General features: G+C 37.3%; 1 protein-coding gene and 1 long non-coding RNA gene across 2 annotated transcripts; both read left to right on the top strand.

The window, feature by feature from the left end:
• The first annotated feature begins 155 nt into the window (after positions 1-155).
• Positions 156-833, top strand: LOC147919668 (uncharacterized). The gene has a single exon (XM_087504047.1). It carries the CDS (start codon positions 156-158, stop codon positions 831-833), a length of 678 nt encoding a protein of 225 aa, XP_087360173.1.
• Positions 834-18,116: 17,283 nt separating this feature from the next.
• Positions 18,117-19,212, top strand: LOC147919669 (uncharacterized). The gene is made up of 2 exons (XR_015592689.1): positions 18,117-18,355; positions 18,896-19,212. It is a non-coding gene; the product is annotated as an uncharacterized LOC147919669 (long non-coding RNA).
• Positions 19,213-22,613: the final 3,401 nt, after the last annotated feature.

Here is a 22,613-nt window from a genome sequence, read left to right on the forward strand (position 1 = left end):
CTTCCTTCCTACAACACTGGCACCTGATACATATTTATGGAGCTATACCAAAGATGGAACATATACAGTAAAATCAGGCTACTGGTTGGCGATGCATTCAAGAACGGAACCAGAGAGACCACAACCACCGTTTTCAACTTCACCGGTACTGGCAAATGGAATCTGGATTCTGGCAGATGCAGATAACACCAAAGCTAAAACACCTTTTGTGGCGAGTGGCATCAAGGGCTATTGGAGTGGGAGAAAATTTACTTAAAAGAAACATCAAGGTGAATCCATATTGTGCTAGGTGTTGTTCTATATTGGAAACTACAGACCATTTGTTATTTTCATGTCCATACGCAAGTCAAGTCTGGCGAAAGGCTGGTTTTCCCATTTCCCAGTTTTGTGATCCAAACAAACCAATTGAGGAGAAGTTATTGTCACTTATTGCACTATATAAGGATAAGTCTCTAGATGCAACATTTAGATGCCAACCTTTCTGGATCTTATGGCGGTTATGGAAAGGTCGTAATGATCTTGTTTTTAACAAGAAGTTACCTGCTGGCAGTACACTCTTAAACCAAGCAATAGCGGATACAAAGGATTGGCTAACTCATACGGAAACCACGACCAACCAACCAGTTCAGACAAGAATCAGACAGCGATGTCCTGGATGGACAAGACCTCAACCAGGCTGGGTAAAGTGTAACTACGATGCATCACATCATGAAGGAGACAGAGACTCTGGACTAGGATGGATAATCAGAGATTCAAATGGCCAATGCTCCACTATGCTATGGGCAAATTTCAAGGACGCCCAACTATTGAAGAAGCGGAATGCTCTGCTCTAGTGTGGGCAATACAATCATGCTGGGGATTGGGATACCGTTCGATGACAACATCAATGTCATACGGCTTCTCAATGAAGATGGCTACAATCCAAGATTGAAAAGATTCCTGGATACTATACGCGATTGGAAGCAGAATTTTACCTCCATACAGTTCTCCAACCGCAATCGAGAAAGCAATGCTTGTGTTGATAGTCTAGCAAGAACAGTAGTTTCACACCCCTCCTTATGGGAGCTCTATCATACTTGTCCTTAATTTCTAAGACAGATTGTAACTCTGATTCAAACTCTGTTGTAAACTCTGTTCAGTAATAAAATTATTGGAAGGAAAAAAAAAACAGGACATAGCATAAACCAGCATAGAGACTGCCACTGATTTCAACATTACTTCTTTTCGAGCAGGAGAGAGTTTCTTAGAAGTCCAGTGTGATGTTCTGTTTTTAACTCTCAATTATATTTTCAAACATCTCATTCTTTTTTCGCCCAAACTGCTCAGGTAAGCCAAGATATTTACCTTCTCCACCCTGGTTCGGTATCTTTAAAATGGTTTTTAATCTTTCCTGAGTGGAACCATAAACATTTGAACCAAAGGTGATCATTGATTTATCCATATTGATTTATTGGCATGAATAATGCTCATAAACATCAAAGACATCTCGTAGGGCTTGGCAATTCTTTCTGTTTGCTTGACAGAAGAAGAGAGAATCATCCGCAAACTGTAAGTGAGTGATACGAGGAACGCCATTACCAATCTTCACACCCTTTATATCCCCATCTTTTGCATATGATGTTATAAGATGGCTTAAAATGTCTGAGCAGAGTATAAAAAGATATGGGGAAAGGGGATCTCCTTGACAGATTCCCCTTTCTGGTTGAATGAATCTCTTAGGTGAGCCATTTATCAGGACTGAATATGTGGGAGATCGAACAGCAGACATGATCCAACTAATCCAACGATCGCAGAAACCAAAGAGTTTGAGAGTAGTTTCCAGAAAGTTCCATTCGACTATGTCGTAGGCTTTGCTAATGTCGGTTTTCACGGCCATGTAAGTCTGAGACACACGTTTTCGAGATTTCAGAGCATGCATGACTTCATGTGCTATCATGACATTATCTTAAATGGTTCTTCCCGGAATAAAAGCAGCTTGTGAATCAGATACAATGCTATCGAGATGGGGTTTGAGGCGTTTTACCAGGCATTTAGAGATAATCTTATATAAAACATTGCAGAGAGCAATCGGTCTATAATCTGATAGAAGTTCTGGATTATCTATCTTTGGGATCATGCATATGTTAGTGTGATTAATGCCGTTTTTCATGGTGGAAGTCTTGAAAAGATGTAGTATTTCATTTACCACATCATGACCAACAATGGACCAACATTGTTTGTAAAAACGTGCAGTAAGACCGTCAGGTCCTGGAGCTCGGTCATCCCCAATCAAACATACAGCATCATAGATCTCTTGTGCAGAAAAGTCTCTAGTTAGGTTAGAGTTTATTTCATCTGTGACAGTTGCTTCAAAGTCAGCAAAATCAGATGGAGTTACTGAATGACCACTACTGGTAAATATTTTGGTGAAAAAGTCTTGTGCATGATCACCAATTTCCTTTTCGCTATGAATGAGTTGTCCTTGGTCAGTATAGATGGAATTTATTCTGTTCTTAGAAGATCTAGTCTTTGCACAGGCATGAAAGTAGCTAGTGTTTTGGTACCCCTCTGCAATAAAATGATTTATGCTTTTTTGTTTCCAGTGTCGTTCCTCATCAGATTATGCTTTCGTAAGAGGACTCTGTATCTCTGGTACACGCTGTCTCTCTGATTGCAGGTTACTCTCCATTGCAGAGTTCAGTTGTGAGTGAAGTGCTTTAATCCTTGTTTCTGCATTTAATTGCGACTTATGTTTCAATGTAGACATACTTCTTCGACAATTAGCAATCTGTGATGTAATTGTTGTTGGTGAAATAGAAATCTTTTTTTGCCAACCCTCACGAACAGTGTCATAAAAATTTGGGAGCTCACATAATTGTTTGTCAAAGAAAAAATGTCTGTTACGCATTTCGTGCCTCACGTTTAGTTGCAGAGATAATGTTCGATGATTTGAACCACAAAAATCCATGAATTCAATGAAAGCATTTGGAAAGGTTCCAGCTCCCACACTATTAATCATACACCGGTCAAGACAACTTCGAACTGTATGTGTATAACGTTCACCTACCCATGTGAATTTGTCTCCTCTTGAGTTAATGTCATCCAAGTCACAGTGTGATATCATGTGTCGAAAGTTCCTAAAGGACCATTCATCTCTAAGAGGACCACCTCTTTTCTCATGATTTGATCTGATTTCATTGAAATCCCCAATGAGGATCCAAGGATCAATACGGTGAGAGGATAAAAGTTTAAGGACACATTGTATTGATCCTTGGATCCTCATTGGGGACACATGTGAAATTATCACATCTTAAACTTTTATCCTCTCACTGTATTGATCCTTGGATCCTCATTGGGGACACATGTGAAATTGTTATGTAGTGTTTTGTTAGTCCTTTTGAAATTCCATTTGATACCTATAAATTTTTAGAATAATTAATCAATATATCATTCTATTAATTATTAAAGTTAAATATATAACTTATATAATATTGCAACCAAGAATCGAAATCCTTCTCTCTAAGCTCCTCAAGTTTATCCTTGGTATATTCTGGATAGTAGGAGCTTATAACAGCCATGTAAATTTTGTTAAACAAAATAATTCATAGTAATTAAATTATTTATTCTAAACAATTTAATTTTATATACATAAGCATATTTTAAATACATACCTCTCATGTTCAAGAATATCCTCATAGTTGGTAAGAATATACATGTGCAAGTGAGTATACTCCTGCGCTGAAAGTTTAAAATTCTTCCCTTTTCCACTAAGGCGGCCGATTTGAGTAAACAAGCTTGGAACGTATACGGAATATGTTGGTTGCTCGCCACCATCGTCATGACGAGAAGGACGTCGACTCTTCATACGAACTTGCGAAGGAAAGTAATATTCCGCAAAGTGTGAGGCTTCTTCATTAATGCTTTGTGCCACAATTGAACCCTCGACTTTGCTTAAATTTTTAACTTTTTTATTTAGGTGAAACATGTACCGCTCAAAAGGATACATCCATCGATATTAAACAGGGCCACCAAGTGCTGCTTCTCGTGGTAGATGAATAGGTAGATGTTCCATAACATAAAAAAACGGCGGAAATATCTTCTCAAGATTGCAAAGAAGAATAGGTATATTTTGTTCCAAATTGCGGATACTGTCAACAGTAAGTGTTCTTGTGGATAATACCCAAAAGAAAGAACCAATTCCTACATAATAGACAAAAGAAATTTTAATATTACTATTAATTATTAATAGATATAAAATATGTTCATTGTTAACAAATGTACCTGCAATTGCTTCGTGTACATTTGTTGGCAGAAGATTGGCAAAAGCAAATGGAAGAATTCGCTGCATAATAACATGACAATCATGACTCTTCATTCCTATAAATTTTCCTTCTCTAATATCAACACAATTATGCAAGTTAGATGTGTAACCATCAGGGAACTTCATATTGTGGGTAATACAGTTGAAAAAGCCACATTTGAAGCCGCATTTAACCGATATATTGGAACTGAGCATCTCCCGTTTGCCATTACCTCAAGCTCAGGCCTATAGCAAGTCTAATCTAGACTTCAAATTGTCCTTTGTCTTTCCTGGAATGTTTAGGACGGTGTTCATGAGGTTGTCAAAGAAGTTCTTCACATTGTGCATGACATCAAGATTATGCTTTAACAAAAGGTCTTTCCAATATGGCAAATCAAAAAGGATGCTCTGTTTATGTAACACCCGCAACCCATTTTTTTTGGTAGTTTGGTGAGGGTGTCGATCGACACCACAGGAGATGTCGATCGACACTAGTTGTTGTCGGTTCGATTGGTTCGATTTTTAATCGTCCAGATTCTGTGGTTGGTTTAGGGAAACCCTAAACTCTAGTTTTAAAAGGAGAACTCGACCTTTTCTCTTCCCTTTTGGCCGTTTTGACAAAGAAATAGAGAGAAGAATGAGATTTTCGATTTTGAGAGAGATTTGTGAGTTTTCTTAGCTGTTCTTGTGAGATTTGGAGCTAGGAAGGATCTAGAGGCTTGCTAGGAGGGTTGGATTCGTTGCTTTTGGTCTGAATATTCCTGCAAAGAGGTGAGTGCATGACCATGGCTAATCTAAGCCTTTGATTTCCTTGTTCTTGCTTGTTTGTTGTTGTTTTGTGTGTTTTTCTTGCTGAGATTGGTTGCTACAAGTTCCTATGGATGTATTTGGCTTGGGTTATGAGTATTGGGCGATTTGGAGGTGATTGGGAGGGAGATTCGACTCTCGGCTTTGAGTGGATCGCGATTGCAGAGGGAGTGTCGATCGACACCACATGGTGTCGGTCGACACCAGCAAATTGGGCATCGATCGACACTGTGGGCTAGTGTCGGTCGACACCAAGGCCAGTGTCGGTCGACACTTGGCTGGTGTCGGTCGACACCTCCCTTCCAGCGAGACGATGTTTGATTTCCTGGTTTGTTTGTTTTGTTTGTTGTTTGTTTGGAACATTGGAATCAATGTTGCTTGTATGTATAGCCCAGTAGATGGGAGGATTGTCTCACTGAGTGTTTACCAAATATTCATGCATCTCAATATGTGTTTGTGGTGCAGGTAAAGGCAAAGTGTGATCGTGGAATCAAGGCAATAAAGAGGAGGATGTTCTAGGGACTCGATTGGATGTTGTTTGGCATTGTTAGGTTGCTAGAGTTGAATCATTAGAAACATTGCTAGGTTGCTGGTTTCATGTCTTCTGATGATTGGTTATTGGATTATTGTTTATCTTGTTATTGGATATTGCTTATGCTATAGTAGTGGTTTTATTATTGGATATTATTGGATATTGTTGGATATTGTTGTTGGTATTGTTATTCCGCTGTTGATTGTGATTGTGGTTATGATAGACTCCTAAAGAGGAATCTGCTCCCAAGAACACACTTTGCAAGGTCTTGAAGGTGAATGGACGGAATGATGAAGATGAATGGGTTGAAGATGCAATAGATCGATCAAATGGAAGGTAAAGGGGTGGTTTATGCAGCGGATCGAAAGAGATGGAATGGTGAAATGATGCAGCAGATGAAAAGGGGATTGAAATGAACTTCCAAGAGAGATGGAAATCTCTTAGACTTCAGGCTCGAATTCCACTTAGATATGACACACTAAGAAGAAAACAAGTTGAGAAGATATTACACACTTCTCAGATCAAACAAGTAAAAGAACGGTTTTTGATTAAAATGTTTGATGAGAAATAAAAGAGAGATACATGGTCTTTAAATAGGAGAAGGGGAGGACGAGATAGAGGAGAGAAAACCCTAGACAACCTTGCAAGTTCAAGTTCAAGCTTATGCAAGATGTCTACGAAATTACAAAAGCAATAAATGCAAAGTTTGAATGAGAAAGAAATAGAAAATGGGCCAAGGCCTTTGTGGGGAACCTTGGACCACGACTTGGGCTGGTAAAGGGGGGTTTGAAAATGTTACTTAGGCCTCATTAAAAACTTTGTCAAGAAAACCCAATGGGACAAAACTTGACCAAGGGAAAAAGAGCACCAAAGCAACACTTTACCCTTTACCGAGCACCTTGAGCTGTGAGCATGGTGAAAGTGGTTTGAGCCACGTCTTCTTGCTTCTTGTCCAGCTCCTTAAGTAGCCCAGTGATGGCTTGGTTGAACCTCTTAGATCTTGATCTTGTTAATAGACCGTTCGGAACACACAAGGCTTCCTGCATAACGCCTTCTTCCATCGGCAGAACGTCTTCCTCTTCTGGCAGAACGTCTTCTTCTTTTGGCTGAACGTCTTCCTCTTCTGGCATAACGTCTTCTTCTTTTGGCAGAACGTCTTCTTCTTCTGGCAGAACGTCTTCCTCTGGTTCAAGCTGCTCCTCAGGTTCGTATGGTTTGGTTGAGCTGGCCATAGTCTCATCATCTTCTCCCACTTGAAAAGGATTTGACCTCAAATCCGAATTATCTGCACAATAAGGAAGAAGATCAGAATCGTTGAAACTGCCACTAACTTTGTACTTACCTTGGAGGTCGAGTTGGTAGGCATTGTTTTTGATTCTTTTGAGCACAGTGAATGGTCCATCAATCCTCGGCATTAGTTTGGATGCTCGCTCCTCCGGGAAACGCTCCTTCCGAAGATGAACCCACACTTGATCACCCTCATTGAAGACGACCTCTCTACGCCCTTTGTTCGCATACTTCTCATAAAGTTTCGTCCGGGCCTCCTAGTTCTCCTTAGCCTTTTTGTGAACCTGTTTAACTAATTTGGCCTATTTCTTGCCATCAAGACTTGTTCTCACACTCAAAGGTAAAGGCATTAGATCCAAAGGAAAAGTGGGGTTGAACCCATAAACAGTTTCAAATTGAGAATACTTAGTCGCAGAATGCATAGAATGATTATAACCAAATTCTACATGAGGCAAGCAATCCTCCCATGTCTTAAGGTTCTTTTTGATAAGCACACACAACAAAGTAGACAAAGTTCGATTCACAACTTCAGTTTGCCCATCAGTTTGCGGATGACATGTAGTAGAGAAAAGCAACTTAGTTCCTAATTTAGACCAAAAAGTTTTCCAAAAATAACTAAGGAACTTAGTGTCACGATCAGAAACTATGGTCTTAGGAATGCCATGCAATCGAACAACTTCCTTAAAGAACAAGCTAGCAACATGAGATGCATCATCAGTTTTATGACAAGGAATGAAATGCACCATTTTAGAAAAGCGATCAACCACCACAAAAATAGAATCCTTACCTGCCCTAGTCCTAGGCAATCCAACCACAAAATCCATAGATATATCAGTCCAAGGATGCAAATGAATAGGTAAAGGGGTATACAAACCGTGGGATTGAACCTTAGCCTTAGCTTGTTTACAAGTCGCACACCGTTCACATAGTCGTTCAACATCTCTTTTCATGTGCGGCCAGTGGAAATGTTCTTGCATCATCTTATAAGTCTTAGCAACTCCAAAGTGACCCATTAGACCACCTCCATGTGCTTCCCTTAGAAACAATTCTCTCAAAGAAGAGTGAGGCACACAAAGTCTATTTTCAAAGAACAAATAACCCTCATGTCGATAATACTTTCCAAAAGCAAACTTCTCACAAGATTGAAATATTTTGCTAAAATCCGAATCAGTGACATACAAATCTTTTATCTGCTCAAAACCTAGCAATCTTGCATCCAAAGAAGTAAGCAAAACATACCTCCGAGATAATGCGTCGGCAACAACATTATCCTTACCTTTTTTGTACTTGATCACATATGGGAAAGTTTCTATGAATTCGACCCACCGCGCATGACGTTTGTTGAGCTTTTGTTGACCCTTTAAATGCTTAAGAGATTTGTGGTCAGTATGAATGACAAACTCCTTTGGCCATAGATAATGTTGCCACGTTTGTAGGGCTCGGACCAAAGTGTAAAGCTCTTTGTCGTAGGTCGGATAATTGAGTGTAGCTCCTCCAAGTTTCTCACTGAAGAAAGCTATGGGCTTATGATCCTGCATCAAAACAGCTCCAATACCTATGCCTGAGGCATCACACTCATTCTCAAAAGTTTTCATAAAATTTGGAAGAATTAAAACAGGGGAATTAGTAAGCTTCTCTTTCAAAGCCTGGAAGGCATTTTCTTGTGCAGCTTCCCATTTGAAACCAACGTCCTTCTTGATGACTTCCGTAAATACTAGACTCGTTCTTGGTTCTAAAACAGTTGAGTTTGTAATTTTTGAACGAGTAAAACATTTTATAAAATTCCTGTAAGACGAAGCGACAGATCTGAAAAACACAAAAGTTACGATTGGAATTCAAAACCTGGTTGCAGAGGGGTTGCTCTGATACCACATGATAGACTCCTAAAGAGGAATCTGCTCCCAAGAAGACACTTTGCAAGGTCTTGAAGGTGAATGGACGGAATGATGAAGATGAATGGGTTGAAGATGCAATAGATCGATCAAATCGAAGGTAAAGGGGTGGTTTATGCAGCGGATCGAAAGAGATGGAATGGTGAAATGATGCAGCGGATGAAAAGGGGATTGAAGTGAACTTCCAAGAGAGATGGAAATCTCTAAGACTTCAGGCTCGAATTCAACTTAGATATGACACACTAAGAAGAAAACAAGTTGAGAAGATATTACACACTTCTCAGATCAAACATGTAAAAGAAAGGTTTTTGATTAAAATGTTTGATGAGAAATAAAAGAGAGATACATGGTCTTTAAATAGGAGAAGGGGAGGACGAGATAGAGGAGAGAAAACCCTAGACAACCTTGCAAGTTCAAGTTCAAGCTCATGCAAGATGTCTAGGAAATTACAATAGCAATAAATGCAAAGTTTGAATGAGAAAGAGATAGAAAATGGGCCAAGGCCTTTGTGGGGAACCTTGGACCACGACTTGGGCTGGTAAAGGGGGGTTTGAAAATGTTACTAAGGCCTCATTAAAAACCTTGTCAAGAAAACCCAATGGGACAAAACTTGACCAAGGGAAAATGAGCACCAAAGCAACACTTTACCCTTTACCGAGCACCTTGAGCTGTGAGCATGGTGAAAGTGGTTTGAGCCACGTCTTCTAGCTTCTTGTCCAGCTCCCTGAGTAGCCCAGTGATGGCTTGGTTGAACCTCTTAGATCTTGATCTTGTTAATGGACCGTTCGGAACATACAAGGCTTCCTGCAGAACGCCTTCTTCCATCGGCAGAACGTCTTCCTCTTCTGGCAGAACGTCTTCTTCTTTTGGCTGAACGTCTTCCTCTTCTGGCAGAACGTCTTCTTCTTTTGGCAGAACGTCTTCTTCTTCTGGCAGAACTTCTTCCTCTGGTTTAAGCTGCTCCTCAGGTTCGTATGGTTTGGTTGAGCTGGCCATGGTCTCATCAGGTTAGGTGGCTAGTGGATATGGGACCACTAGTTGTAGTTTATTTATATATCTATTATTTATTATTAAAAAAAAAAGTCGGTCCTTTCAGTTTATGCCAATTGTGATTTACACCAGCACCGTCAACAGGATCATGTCCATTACCACCAACGTCAGGAGTCCTTGTGCTCCAAAATCTCTAAACTGAGTCAACATAGTCTCACCATCTATAACAGGAGGTGGATCAGCATACACTGTCTTATTCTTCTTAAACAAATTCCTTGAACGATGATAAGGGTAATCAGGTGGTAGAAATCTTTGGTGACAATCAAACCAACATGTCTTCCGTCCGACTTAATTGGAATGCATCTGTGTTATCTTGACAATACAGACATGATAGTCGTCCATGAGTGGTCCATCCAGAAAACATACCATATGCTGGAAATTTGCTTATGGTCCACATTAATGTCGCTCGCATCTGAAAATTTTGTTGAGTTGATACATCATATGCTTCAACACCGTGCTCCCATAACATAACTCATAAATAAATGGCTGGAGGAAGATATCAAGTGACCTCTTTGGATGCTCTGGACCGGGAACAAGAACTGTGAGGAACAAACACTCTCGACGCATGCACAACGATGGTAGCAGATTGTAAGGTGTTACGATTACCAGCCACAATGAATATTGCCTCCTTGCTTCCCAAATGGGTTGAAACCATCTGTACAGAGTCCTAAGTAAACATTTTGTCGCTCAAACGAAAAATTCGGATACACTGACTGAAAATGTCTCCATGCTTCTGCTTCTGAAGGATGTGTGATCTTTCCTTCTTCTCTTCTATGCTCTGCATGCCATCTCCTTGGCTCAGATGTACGTTCATATTGGTATAACCTCTTTAACCTTACTGCTAAGGGTAAATACCACATTTGTTTATAAGGAACGGGAACCCTGCCACTTGTTTCTTGAAACCGTGGTTTGCGACACCATTTACATCTTCTACAAATTTTGTCTTATCTCCAGTATATCATGCAATTGTCGATGCACATATCTATTATCTGATACGGCAACCCAAGACCAGCAACCAGTTTCTGAACCTCGCAGTATGAAGCTGGTTAATTATATTCAGGCAAAACGTCTTTCACAAAATATGCTATCGCATGCACACAGTCCTCAGCTAAATTGTAGTTTGTCTTAATCGTCATCAATCTAGTTGCAGATGATATAGGAGAATGACCCTCTCTACCTCCTGTCTATAGCGGTTGTTTCACTACATCTAACATTCCAAAAAAATTGTGGGCTTCTAAATTAGGTTCATCTATCCTATCTCCATCACCACTAGTCGACTGCATATTTTCCCTATATCCAACATTCACCATCTCAAAAGTACCTACACTAAAATCTATATCCGTTCTCTGTTCTTCTAAGCTAACAACAATATTTGGTTCGCTAGTACTAGCATATTTCGTCGGGATATGGTCCAGAATTCCCGACGGACCAAATCCCGTCGGTGGTTACCGACGGATTACCAGCAGATTACGAGAATCCGTTAGAAATAGCCGATGGGATTTGGTCCGTCGGGAATTCCATCGGAAATCACCTTGTTTTCTTGTAGTGATATATGTCTTAAAACACGTGTAACACCCTGACCGCCACCTCTTAGTGGGCCCCATGTCCAATACCAGTCCATGGGCCCACCTTCCTTAATGGGCCTCACGTCCTCTCACTAGGCCCGTGAGCCCATCCAAATCCGACGGTCGGTTTGCTACATCCGAGAGGCTTCAAATACTTGTTACTGTCCCTACAAATCACTACATGATCTTTTCCTGTGTTTTTTCCTCACTCGCACAGTTCCGACAGTCACTTCCCGGAAGGTCACCCATCCTGAGAATACTCCAGTTCAAGCACGCTTAACTCTGGAGTTCTCTCAGGACCCTTGACCGAAAATATAAGTGCACTTTGGTGATATAGGTAGCCAAATCAATTCTTTTAAACCTCTCCGCAAGTCTCTGAAACCGGAGTGTCACAATTCACCCCCACTAACAGTTTGCAACGTCCTCATTGTGCACCAAGACCGTCACCCCTGATGGTGTGAGCCCACTCGACTCCACACTCATCTAGGATTGGCTCTGATACCACTTGTAACGCTCTGACCGCCACCTCTTGATGGGCCCCATGTCCAATCCCAGTCTATGGGCCCACCTTCCTTAATAGGCCTCACGTCCTCTCACTAGGCCTGTGAGCCCATCCATATCCAACGGTCGGTTTGCTACGTCCGGGAGGCTTTAAAGACTTGTTACCGTCCATACAAATCACCACATGATCTTTCCGTGTGTTTTTTCCTCACTCGCATAGTTCCGACAGTCACTTCCCGGAAGGTCACCCATCCTGAGACTACTTGTAACAACCCATCCCGTGGACCCCACTAGCCCTCCGCTAGCTTGCCCCCATATGCCCCAAGCTGGCCCTGCAGGGCATCGATCCTAACGCATCACTGTGGATATCCAAATCCATCAGTAGATTATTGGTGCACCAGGCGTTCCTCGAACCATGGTCCCCACCCTTTAACAATCTTCCCTTAAGACAAGCTGTCACCAATTCATTTAGATATCCACAGTGATGGGTTAGGATCGATGCCCTGCAGGGCCAGCTTGGGGTCCGTTGGGACGGCTAGAGGGGGGCTAGTAGGGTCCACGGACAGTCCGTGGGGGTCCACGGGACGGGTTGTTACAACACGTCAGGGACTAGTTTTACAATTATGGAAAACTTCGGGTAACTTTGTAAAACTTCCAAAACTTTGCTTCGTGTGTTGGCTTACACCCGTGTCAACCAACACCTAAAGTGGCGTCGACCGACACCATCACTCTTGATCGGCTCCAAGTTGATTTCTTCCGGTTAAATGCTCCAAAATAATCCAAATTGCTCCATCAATACCAAAATCCTAGAAAACCTGTAAAGACTCAAAAACATCCTAGAAAACAAATCAAAAGACTCAAAAACACACTTATATTATGGTTAAAAACCGCAAAAACCATGGTATATCATCGGGTGATTATACGGTTCGTTCAGGATACTGGTTATCTATGCACATCCAAACCAACCGAATGCTCTTCCCCTTGTACCACATGGATCAACAATACGAAAGAATAAGATTTGGAAACTCAATATCCTACTTAAAAATAAAACAATTTCTTTGGCGTATTCTATCAAAATCGCTATCTATAAATACATGTCTAGCCACCAGTGGGATGAATTTAGATCCAGTAAGTCCTAGATGTTTTCAGACTGACGAAACCATTGAACACATCCTCTTTATGTGCCCATATGCTGAATCAATATTGCAACTATCGAATATTCATGCTCCTTTCATTTTAGGATTCTGAATTCTTCATCGAACTTTATTTGATTATCATGCTAATGACACTCCATCTAACATGAAATATATTTCTTTTTGGCAATGATGGGATGTTTGGAAAACCAGAACCAAATTTATCTTTGATGGTATCCATGAAAATCTGAAAACTATTGTTATGCATGCACAATTAGATGTTTGAGAATGGTCACATCATCTAGAACGAGATCAAGTAAAGGATCAAGAAAAACAGCAGGCAATTAAAAAATGGATAAGACCTACACATCTCGTTACTAAGTGTAATTATGATGCTATTTTCGACCCTTCTACTAATCAAGCAAAATCTGTTTGGATACTTCGTGATTAAGATGGAGTTTCTCAAAGCTGAGGAGCTTCAGTTTTAGGCTATATGTCATCTCCATTGGAAGTAGAAGCCAAGGCTTTATTAGTGGCAATTCAACAAACCTGGATCCGAGGACTTACAGCTGTTGTGTTTGAGGGAGACAATGACACGCTTACTACGATGCTTAACAAGGATCATTTCGACACAAGTATTGGAGGTATCACCAACGACATCAAGTATTGGTAATCTCAGTTTCAAAGGATTCAATGTTTACTCATCCAGGAATTGTAATAATGTTGTTCATTTGTTAGCAAAATTCGGTTGTAATTCAACTATTTTTTACTCACGGTGTTTTTCACCTCCACCATGGCTATCAAGCCAGTTGTATAACAATTATATTAATTCATCTATCTAAATTATTTTTGCTGAAAGAAAAAAATAAACCTATATGTATTATATATATCTTATTATATAAAGTTCAATGTCAAAATTACTAATTAACAAGATTGTGACAAGTGTCAATTGTATCATTCAGATATTACAAGATTGTACAAGTGGAAATTCCTCAGTTAGTTGTCCAAGCCGGAGGGAAAGGGTTTATTAAAGAAACTTCAGAGATAAGAGAACGTGAAACACATGCAAGATACTCCGCCTTCGTATTTGCTGCACACGGGATCTAGGAGATGAAGAATAGTAGAAAGGACTCCAGCGAGTTAAACTCATCGACTAGGTTGGAGAAAGACGGGCAATCTTAGACTGCACTATAGTGAGTAACTCAGCACAGTCAGTCTCAAAATGTTGACAAGTGATTCCTACAGCATGTATCCACTCCATGGCCCACAACAAATCTTCTAACTCCAAATGGAGGGGGAAAGGCTCCGTCTTAGACACGAGGTAAAAAAACATGGACATGCGAAGATGGAGATAGAGCTGACATGACCACCGTAAAAGAGAGCGCCTCTTCCCAGGCTAACTTATCGTCCAAAACTTTAGCAATTATATCATTTGCCTCAATCTCTAAACCTTGAAAAACTTTTATGTTTATGGCTTTCCAGATTGCCCATAAAATTCATGGTAATTGAAGAAACTGATCACAATCACCCTTTTGAGAGGCACCCTTCCAGAAAAAAAAAATCCAAATTCGATTACACCGACTCATATGTAAAACCCTTTGACGAGACCAGAGTTGGAGCTAAATCCCAAACTTTACACGAGCGAGAACATTAAAAGAAAACATGATTAATAGTCTCAACCGTAGAGTCACACTTTTTACACCAAATGTCACATTGGATACCTTGGTGTATCTATTTACTTTTATAGATAGATTACTAAAATTTTGACTTTATATTCTTTTAAAATTAATTTTATTTTTAAAAATCTAAACCCGCACACGGGCAGGTCCTAATCTAGTATATATATATAACTCATATACTAGAGTTTCTTAAAATTGTTTTTTATGTGATGGAATCTCTATTTGATAAAATTAACGCATGACATAGTAACTTTAGAAACCAAACTTTGTATAATAATTTGTTTTAATAAAAAACTTATTTTCCATACAATTCCCTTGGTCTCAGCTTCCAGCACAACAAATTTAATAATTTTCAGCCAACCAAAAAGGTCACTGGTAAGTTAGTCCATTTATGTTTCCAAATAGTATTTTCTAATGGACCGATTTTGAGAGGCGCTTCCAAATCCTACTAATATTGATTACCATGTCGGTATCCAGAAAGATTTGTTTACTAACTAGATATTCACCCGCGGTACACCACGGAGTTAATTTTCTTATAAAAAAATATAATTTTTATTATATATATAACTAATATTTAATTTGTATTTTTTAAAAAATTTACAACCTTACAAATATAGATATATTAGTTAGTATAGAAATTAGAAAGTATTTTGTTAGTAGTATAGAATTCCTACGTGTACTAAAAGTAGGAAAGTTATATCGACAGCTAATACTTAAGTATGTATGTTTTGTTCATATATTTATAGAAAAGTAAATATTATATTCATAAATTATAAACAAACCAACAAACTAATTGACCCGTGGTTCAACCGGTCCGACTAATTGACCCAGCAACTCGAAAGACTTCCGGTCTGGTTTTAAAAACATTGTCGTTTATTGATTAAGCCGATTGTTTAGGAAATGTCTGTATGGAGAAAATATTGTTTTGTAAAATTGAAAACTTAATATTAATTAAATTAATTATAAACTTAATAATTAATATTAAAGGGAGTGGTTCCGATTGTTTTGGAAATTTTATTAAGATAGAAAATCTTGTTTTCAAAAATCAAAATTTAATATTAATTAATTAAATAAAATAAATTAATAATTAATGCTAATAACATGCTTGTAAATAGGTTGCAACTTCAGAATTTATTTGTTAAATGTCTCAAAAAATATATATATAGATATTGATTACCATGTAGATATACTAATTTTTTTTTTTGTCTTCGTTCAGAATATTATATTTATGAAAACATGATGAGCTGTCTCTATAAGGTAATATATAATTTAAAACTGAGGAATGCTTGACTAATTACATTAACTTTTGAATATAGAAAGCAATACTACCATAAAAATTCATATGTACATACAAATCCTTGCCACATGGTCATCATTCTATGGTTTCAATTTTATATAAATTATATCATTCGATTGAAGAAAAGAGACCACCATACTTTGATTAGTTTTATGAAATGTTTTTTGAATAGTGGATATTACGTATGGTTTGATTAGTGGTGTCTGGTATAAGGGTTTTCGATGAATTTTTTTCTTTCTTTTTTATAAATAATTTGATATTATCGTAATGTTTTGTTTGCAGATGTTTTTAAATTTCATCTTTGAAGCAAATACATTTAAAGATCTTAAAAGATCTAGCAACAAATGTTTGTTGAAACCTGAACTTTATTTTAAAAGTTATTTCTTTTGATAAGAATCCTGTCAACGAATTTCGTCCGAAATCTATCTATTTGGCGCGCAAACTATTTATTCAATTATATCATGCCTTTATTAGTTTTATCGATTTTGCATGTAATTATAGTTTACAAGTTTTCAGTTTTAGATTTCAGTAGCATGAGTCTCTTATTCTTCGCCATATTTCCACCACCCAATTCAAGTGTTATAATTACATTTCTTTCTAGATTAGAGATAACAATAAAAGAAGAAAGCATCGCCTCAAATGAACTGACAGCCACTTGACTGGGATCGCAAAGAAAGTTAAAATCTCTAATTTCAGTCTTTCTTAGCAATCCCATTCAATTTCGGTTTTGTCCATCTGAGGTGTTGTCTTCTTATTCTATGGTGATCTCTAATCCAGGAAAAATGCACCACTATAACTTGAATGGACAGAGAAACTATAATTATGAACGAGAGACCAATGTTATTGAATACTATAATTACATTTCTGGAATAATCACCATCACATTTCCCGTTTGTGAAAGAAAAAAACAAAGAAATTATCAGAAAACTGGATGAATTATAACGCCTTAGCTTATTTTAGACCATGCTAATTAGTTTCAAAATAGATGCAGTATTTTTGGCAGTATTCTTATATAGTACTAATTGTAGAGATTTATTAGAGAAATATAAAATCGTAGAAAATAACAATAATATTTTTTCATTATATCACAAATTAATCTACTTTTTTATATATAGAGCTCTCTAAATTCGCACAGCACTGCACTTAGTTACCTATGTAAATAATTTCCCTTCGTATTGGCTTGTTTGAGTCAATCTTGTATGCTGTTGTCAAAAAAAAAAAAAGAGCTCTCTAAATTAACATGTGTCGAGATAATGTGATTTAGAAATTTGAGAAACTGAACTTTATAAAATATATTTTTTTTTTGTTAAAGAACTTTATATAATAATATGCCATTCATAATATACGACATTTTACATTCTAGTTATCTTTTTTTTTTACATTTCAATACAATAATATAAATTTTCTGTCCATTTATCTCTTCTTGTTTTGGTGTCGATCTTTATTTTCTGTCGAAATTGAACGTGCATTATTGTGTGTAGCAAAGATATTGACAGTCATATTAAAACTAGAGAGAGCATATGACATTTAGATTCAGCCGAAAACCAAAACTAAAGCTAAATGCAAACCACCTTAAAGAGTTTTATATTTGAATTACGAGGAAAAAAAACTAAAAATTAAAGAAAGGAGCAAGAACAAGCTCACTATGGAAAAAAGTCTTCACATACTATTTCTCATTGATTCCCACATCAGCTGGTTTACCTAATAAAATATATTTGGAATTATCGACATCCTATCTTGCAATAATCAAAACCGCGTCACGTTTGAATGCTTTGTTATCTAGTGATCGGTTTTGACTATCCCAAATATACTTATACCGCAAGACCTTATTTATATAACTGTCTCACATTCAACCAAAACACAATCACGGATTCAGATCTGTGGACTTTAAATATGTGGGTTTAAGCTAACGAGTCATGAATTCAATTTTTTTAAGAGGTCTAATACCATCGATGATAAGATTGGATCTACGCTAGTATATTGAATCACTATTTTCTAGACAAGTAATAGTCAATGAGAAACAAAAGGGTTAATATTTTTTATACGTTTGTCATTTGTTTCTATAAGAACAAGAGGGTCAACTTATTAAAGATTAATGACAAGTTGGAGAAAATTAATAAAGTTTACGTTTCTATCCTGAAACGACCCCACTCCATTCGAGTACATAAATGAAAGTCTAAAATCATGAAAATGAAAGTTTAAAGAAAAATCATATCAAGATATGAGAAAGACAATGTTTGGTCAAGTACTAATTGTGCTTCTTCTTCTCGGCACCCACCTTTGCCGTACCGAGTCAGCTATTCCTTCTGGTCAACAACCATTACTCCAAACAGGTTCGTGTTTCCTTACAAACACATATACAAACTCACATATTTATAGGACTTGTTGATGAACATGGTCTCGAAGTAGCACTGAAACGGGTAGAGGAATTAGAAATGGGTACAGAAACAGAGATGGAAACCGGCAAAGCGAAAATTTATAGATATGGATACGGCATGGATACTTCAATAATTATATAAGAAAAGATACACATACCTTGATTGAGAAGTGATTAGAAAAGCTAATGAAAAAAGAAGAGAGGGGAAAGCATTTATAAAGTTGAAAAAACGTAAAAGAGATGAAAATATAGTTGTAAAACAATTATAGCTCAATGATTTAGTTATACGTTAATTAGTTTCATTGACATGCAAGCATATATGTCGTAGATTCTATTTTAGAAAAGTCATTACATTTTTCTCATTTTAACTTTTTAGTTACATAAATTTTCGTTTAAGATGTTTTTCTTGGTCTGCGTATGTGTTAATAAATACGATGAGTAATCATCAATCTAGTACCATGTCTAACTGATATAATTGAATAAAATTAAAATGAAGGGAGGAGAATGATGAGTTATCATATGCTGATTGAGGGACCAGTAAGACCATCGCAAAGCCAACAAGGTGGTGGAAAAATTTCTAATGATTCTTCCAGTCCCACCGATTAGTTTTTCGGTTTCTCTTCAATTTCCATTTTCCAATTTTATGAAATCTTAAATTTTTACTTTCTGTTGTTTTTTCTTCAACTCACCGTAATCTATATAGTAGTTTACGTGGTATTTCTGTTGTTTCGAGTAATGAAATTTCTGTTACCGCCTCATCATGTTCAGTTTAAGAAAGTAATTATTTTCATATATAAAACATTTGAAACGTAATTTATATTTCTCAAGTACTAATATATTTTCCATTACATTTTTGTACATGTACTTTTGTACCAAGTAGATGATTCGTAAACTGGTGCCTTTTAAATTAAGATATGAGCGAAACTTAGATTACTCTCTGACTCTCTGGAACCTATGGAACGATAACCAATTAAAGACATTCAAAGTGGCTGTCCATAGTTGAAAGATTCAAAAATCAATCTATCCAACCCTATGATGACTAATGAAACTACTATAAATTAGTTATAGAAGGAAAATAAAAAGGGGATTTGGTTCACTTGTTAACAAGTATGTGTGGTTTGTGTATTATTAAACTAACATTGTAGATTCAAGATAAAGTTTTTAAATACTTGGATTTCCAAGAATGAGAAGGTGGGGTTTATTTTCTCATCGATCGATCAGTACTTTCTAGTGGAAAACAAGTGATTTTTGTTTTCTTTACCTTCTCAGCTGTAGTTGTTTTTATAAGAGGATGGTAGACTCTAAAATTTGTGAGGTGTTTAATGAAAAAATTCTTAATTATAATGTTCGAACTGCTCCTAAAAGTGAACAGTGAAATCTTCTCTTGATTTTGCAGCTGCATGTAGCTCAAGAATAGGAGAGGTTGAAGTTGAATAAGCATTTTGCAAGAATTAATCCCTCTTGACAATTTCTGAAATGCTATGTACAACAACATTTCTAATCGCCAGCAAAGGCGGCTCTCGATCCATTCCTTTTGTTTGCTCTATTCATGTTAATCCCTCTAGTCTTTTGGTACATCACACTTTAAGCTTTTACCCAATTGATTTTGGTCGTGGAATTCATCTGAATAACTGAATTGGTGTGATGTTAGTCACAAATTTTCAACTTAAACCAAAATTATCAAAATATCTTTCTTATCAAAGATATTTGGTAAACGACTATCTTAACATAATCTTAATTTCGTTTGAATGCTAAACATACTTATATGCAAGAACTTATTCATGTTTATCTTTATTAAAGAAAAGAAAAAAAATCATGTATTCATATTGTTTGGGAAAAAGTAATTGATTCATTTAGATACTACGGAAAACAAAAAATAGATGTAAAATAGTCGATTTTATTGATCAAATTCTCGAGCTCAAATACAAGAATTCAAGGTATAACAAATTAATCTATGAACCCTAGCCGTGTCTTAGACTTGAATCGTGTGTCTTGCGTTTTAGGTCTCTTGCTTTGCTATTGAAACGATTTGACCCGTTTTTTAAACTAGTCGACAAAAGAGGCTGCTGCCAAAGCCTATGTCGACTTCCCCTCCTTATATACCTTTGTTTAAGCTCACTTAAACCATGCCGCATCGAATTATCGAGTAAAACAAACCAAACAAACTCGAAATTAGGCTGTTTTGATCGATGCACCTACTGTGTCGATCAACGTACCTCCTTAAACCGACCAAACCGATTCGCGGATGTTACAGCTCTCGATGATGTCTTTTGTTGAGGTCGCTCTCCTTTTATAGAGAAATCTCTTTACCCTAATTCTTTAAGATATGTCTTGGGCTAACTGACTTTGTCTATGATAGGATCGGTCACGAGACCTTGACCCACTGACAGAGTCGGTCATTAGACTCTTGGTCAATTAATAGAGTTAGTGACAAAATGTACGGCCCATTGACAAAGTCAATCAAGAGACTCTCGGCCTGTTGACAGAGTCAGTCACGAGCTTCTGGCTCAATTCCAGAGTCGGTCACGAGCTCTTGGTCCATTGGCTTGATCACAAGACTTTTCACTTTTATTAGATAAATTCAAACTTGTGTTGACTTTATTTCTTTTGACCAAAAAAAAAAAGTTGACTTTATCTCTAGAATATGCGTTGACTCAATAAATTCTATTTTATTAATTGAGATGATAAAATTATACACAACACATATGATTCTTTCACTTTTATATATTTATTCATATTATACATTTGCATTCAACGAAAATAAAAACTTTGATCATGGATTGGCACTACAAGAAATATCCACATCGATAGCACATGACAATAACTCATTTTCCGCAACTGCTATGAAAGATAACTTTTTTTTTTCGATTACTCTATAATAACACTTAAACAACACTATAACAAAAAATCATGAAGCGGGAAGTAAAAATGACTTGTTCCGCCAATATTTGGGGAAAATTTTCACTTATGCGCCGTATGTGAACAAGTCCATAGAGAAAAAAAAAACTTACCTTTAAAACATTAAGGTTATTACATATCTCAAAAGAAAAAAAAAATAGAAACTCTCCTTCGTCAAGGGTTTCATCTGCGAAACCGTCGTTGTCTCCATCAACGGCACCGTTGTTGGAGCTTCAGTAAAGTCTAATCCGGTGTCTCTCAACTCTCTCCCGACCCAAATTGGTTTCTTACTGAGATTAGTGCCCATCTCCCAACAGATCTGAATTTAGAGGATGCAGCTTTGGTTTCTCCGGCAAAATCTCTCGCTACTGCGAAAACCACAGAAGTGGAGGACCAAGAATCCGGCAAGCGTAGATCTCCTTGGGCTGTTGGGCTGTAAAGGACTCAGTGAATCCAAATGCGGTGAAGGAGAAGCTGTGGGAGTGTTCGCCAGATTATGACGTTAGTATTCACAAGGAAGCGTTGCTCGCGTTCTCGAGGATCTTCATCTACTACCTCTCCTCCACGTACGTACGCCTTATAAAACCCTAAGTTTCTGAAATTTCATCGTTTGGGTTCCAATTGAGCAGTTCCGAGGTTGGGTTATTGTTAATGTTGTTTGATTGTTGAGTTTGTTAAAAATTTATAAAAACGTGATAACAAAGCATTTCGATACTGCTATGGTAGAACGTATCTGGCGCTATCGTATGTGTGATACCTACGATAACAGTGGCCTAACATAGCGTTTGTGAAAAAGCTATTAATAATGTATTATAGCGTTTTTCTACTGCTATCAATGTAGATATTTGTTGTAGTGTGGAAGTTCAAGTATATTGGTTTCAGATGACGAATCACGGATTTACATCAGTAAGGAGGTATGAAACAATGAATGATAAGATTGGATTTAATATCGGATCCGACATCCTCAACTATTTTTGTCACTATACTTAGGTAAAGAAGAATTGTTAAATATATGAACAATAAAATTAAAAGGACTAATATTTTTATAAGTAATTGTTTGTTTTTATAAGAACAAGAGGGGTCAACTTGTTAAAGGGCAATGATTATTGAATATTATTGACTAGTGGAGAAAAATAACATTGTCAACTTAGAATTTGTTAGGTTTTTGTTTGTTTCATTCTTTCGTGAAACGTTCCTTCCCCATTTACATAAATATGAGTCTAAGTCAAGAAAAAAATAAAGATGGAGAGATGAGAAACGCAACTTCTTCAAAAATGGGTCAACTGCTAATTGTGATCCTTCTCCTTTGCTGTACC

This window comes from Camelina sativa, chromosome 20 (genome assembly GCF_030686135.1).
Source record: "Camelina sativa cultivar CO46 ecotype springtype chromosome 20, ASM3068613v1".
NCBI classification, from domain to species: Eukaryota; Viridiplantae; Streptophyta; class Magnoliopsida; order Brassicales; family Brassicaceae; genus Camelina; species Camelina sativa.

Bases quoted from the DNA above. Each gene is read 5' to 3' on its own strand.
- LOC147919668 (XM_087504047.1), top strand. From the start codon at position 156: ATGGAATCTGGATTCTGGCAGATGCAGATAACACCAAAGCTAAAACAC.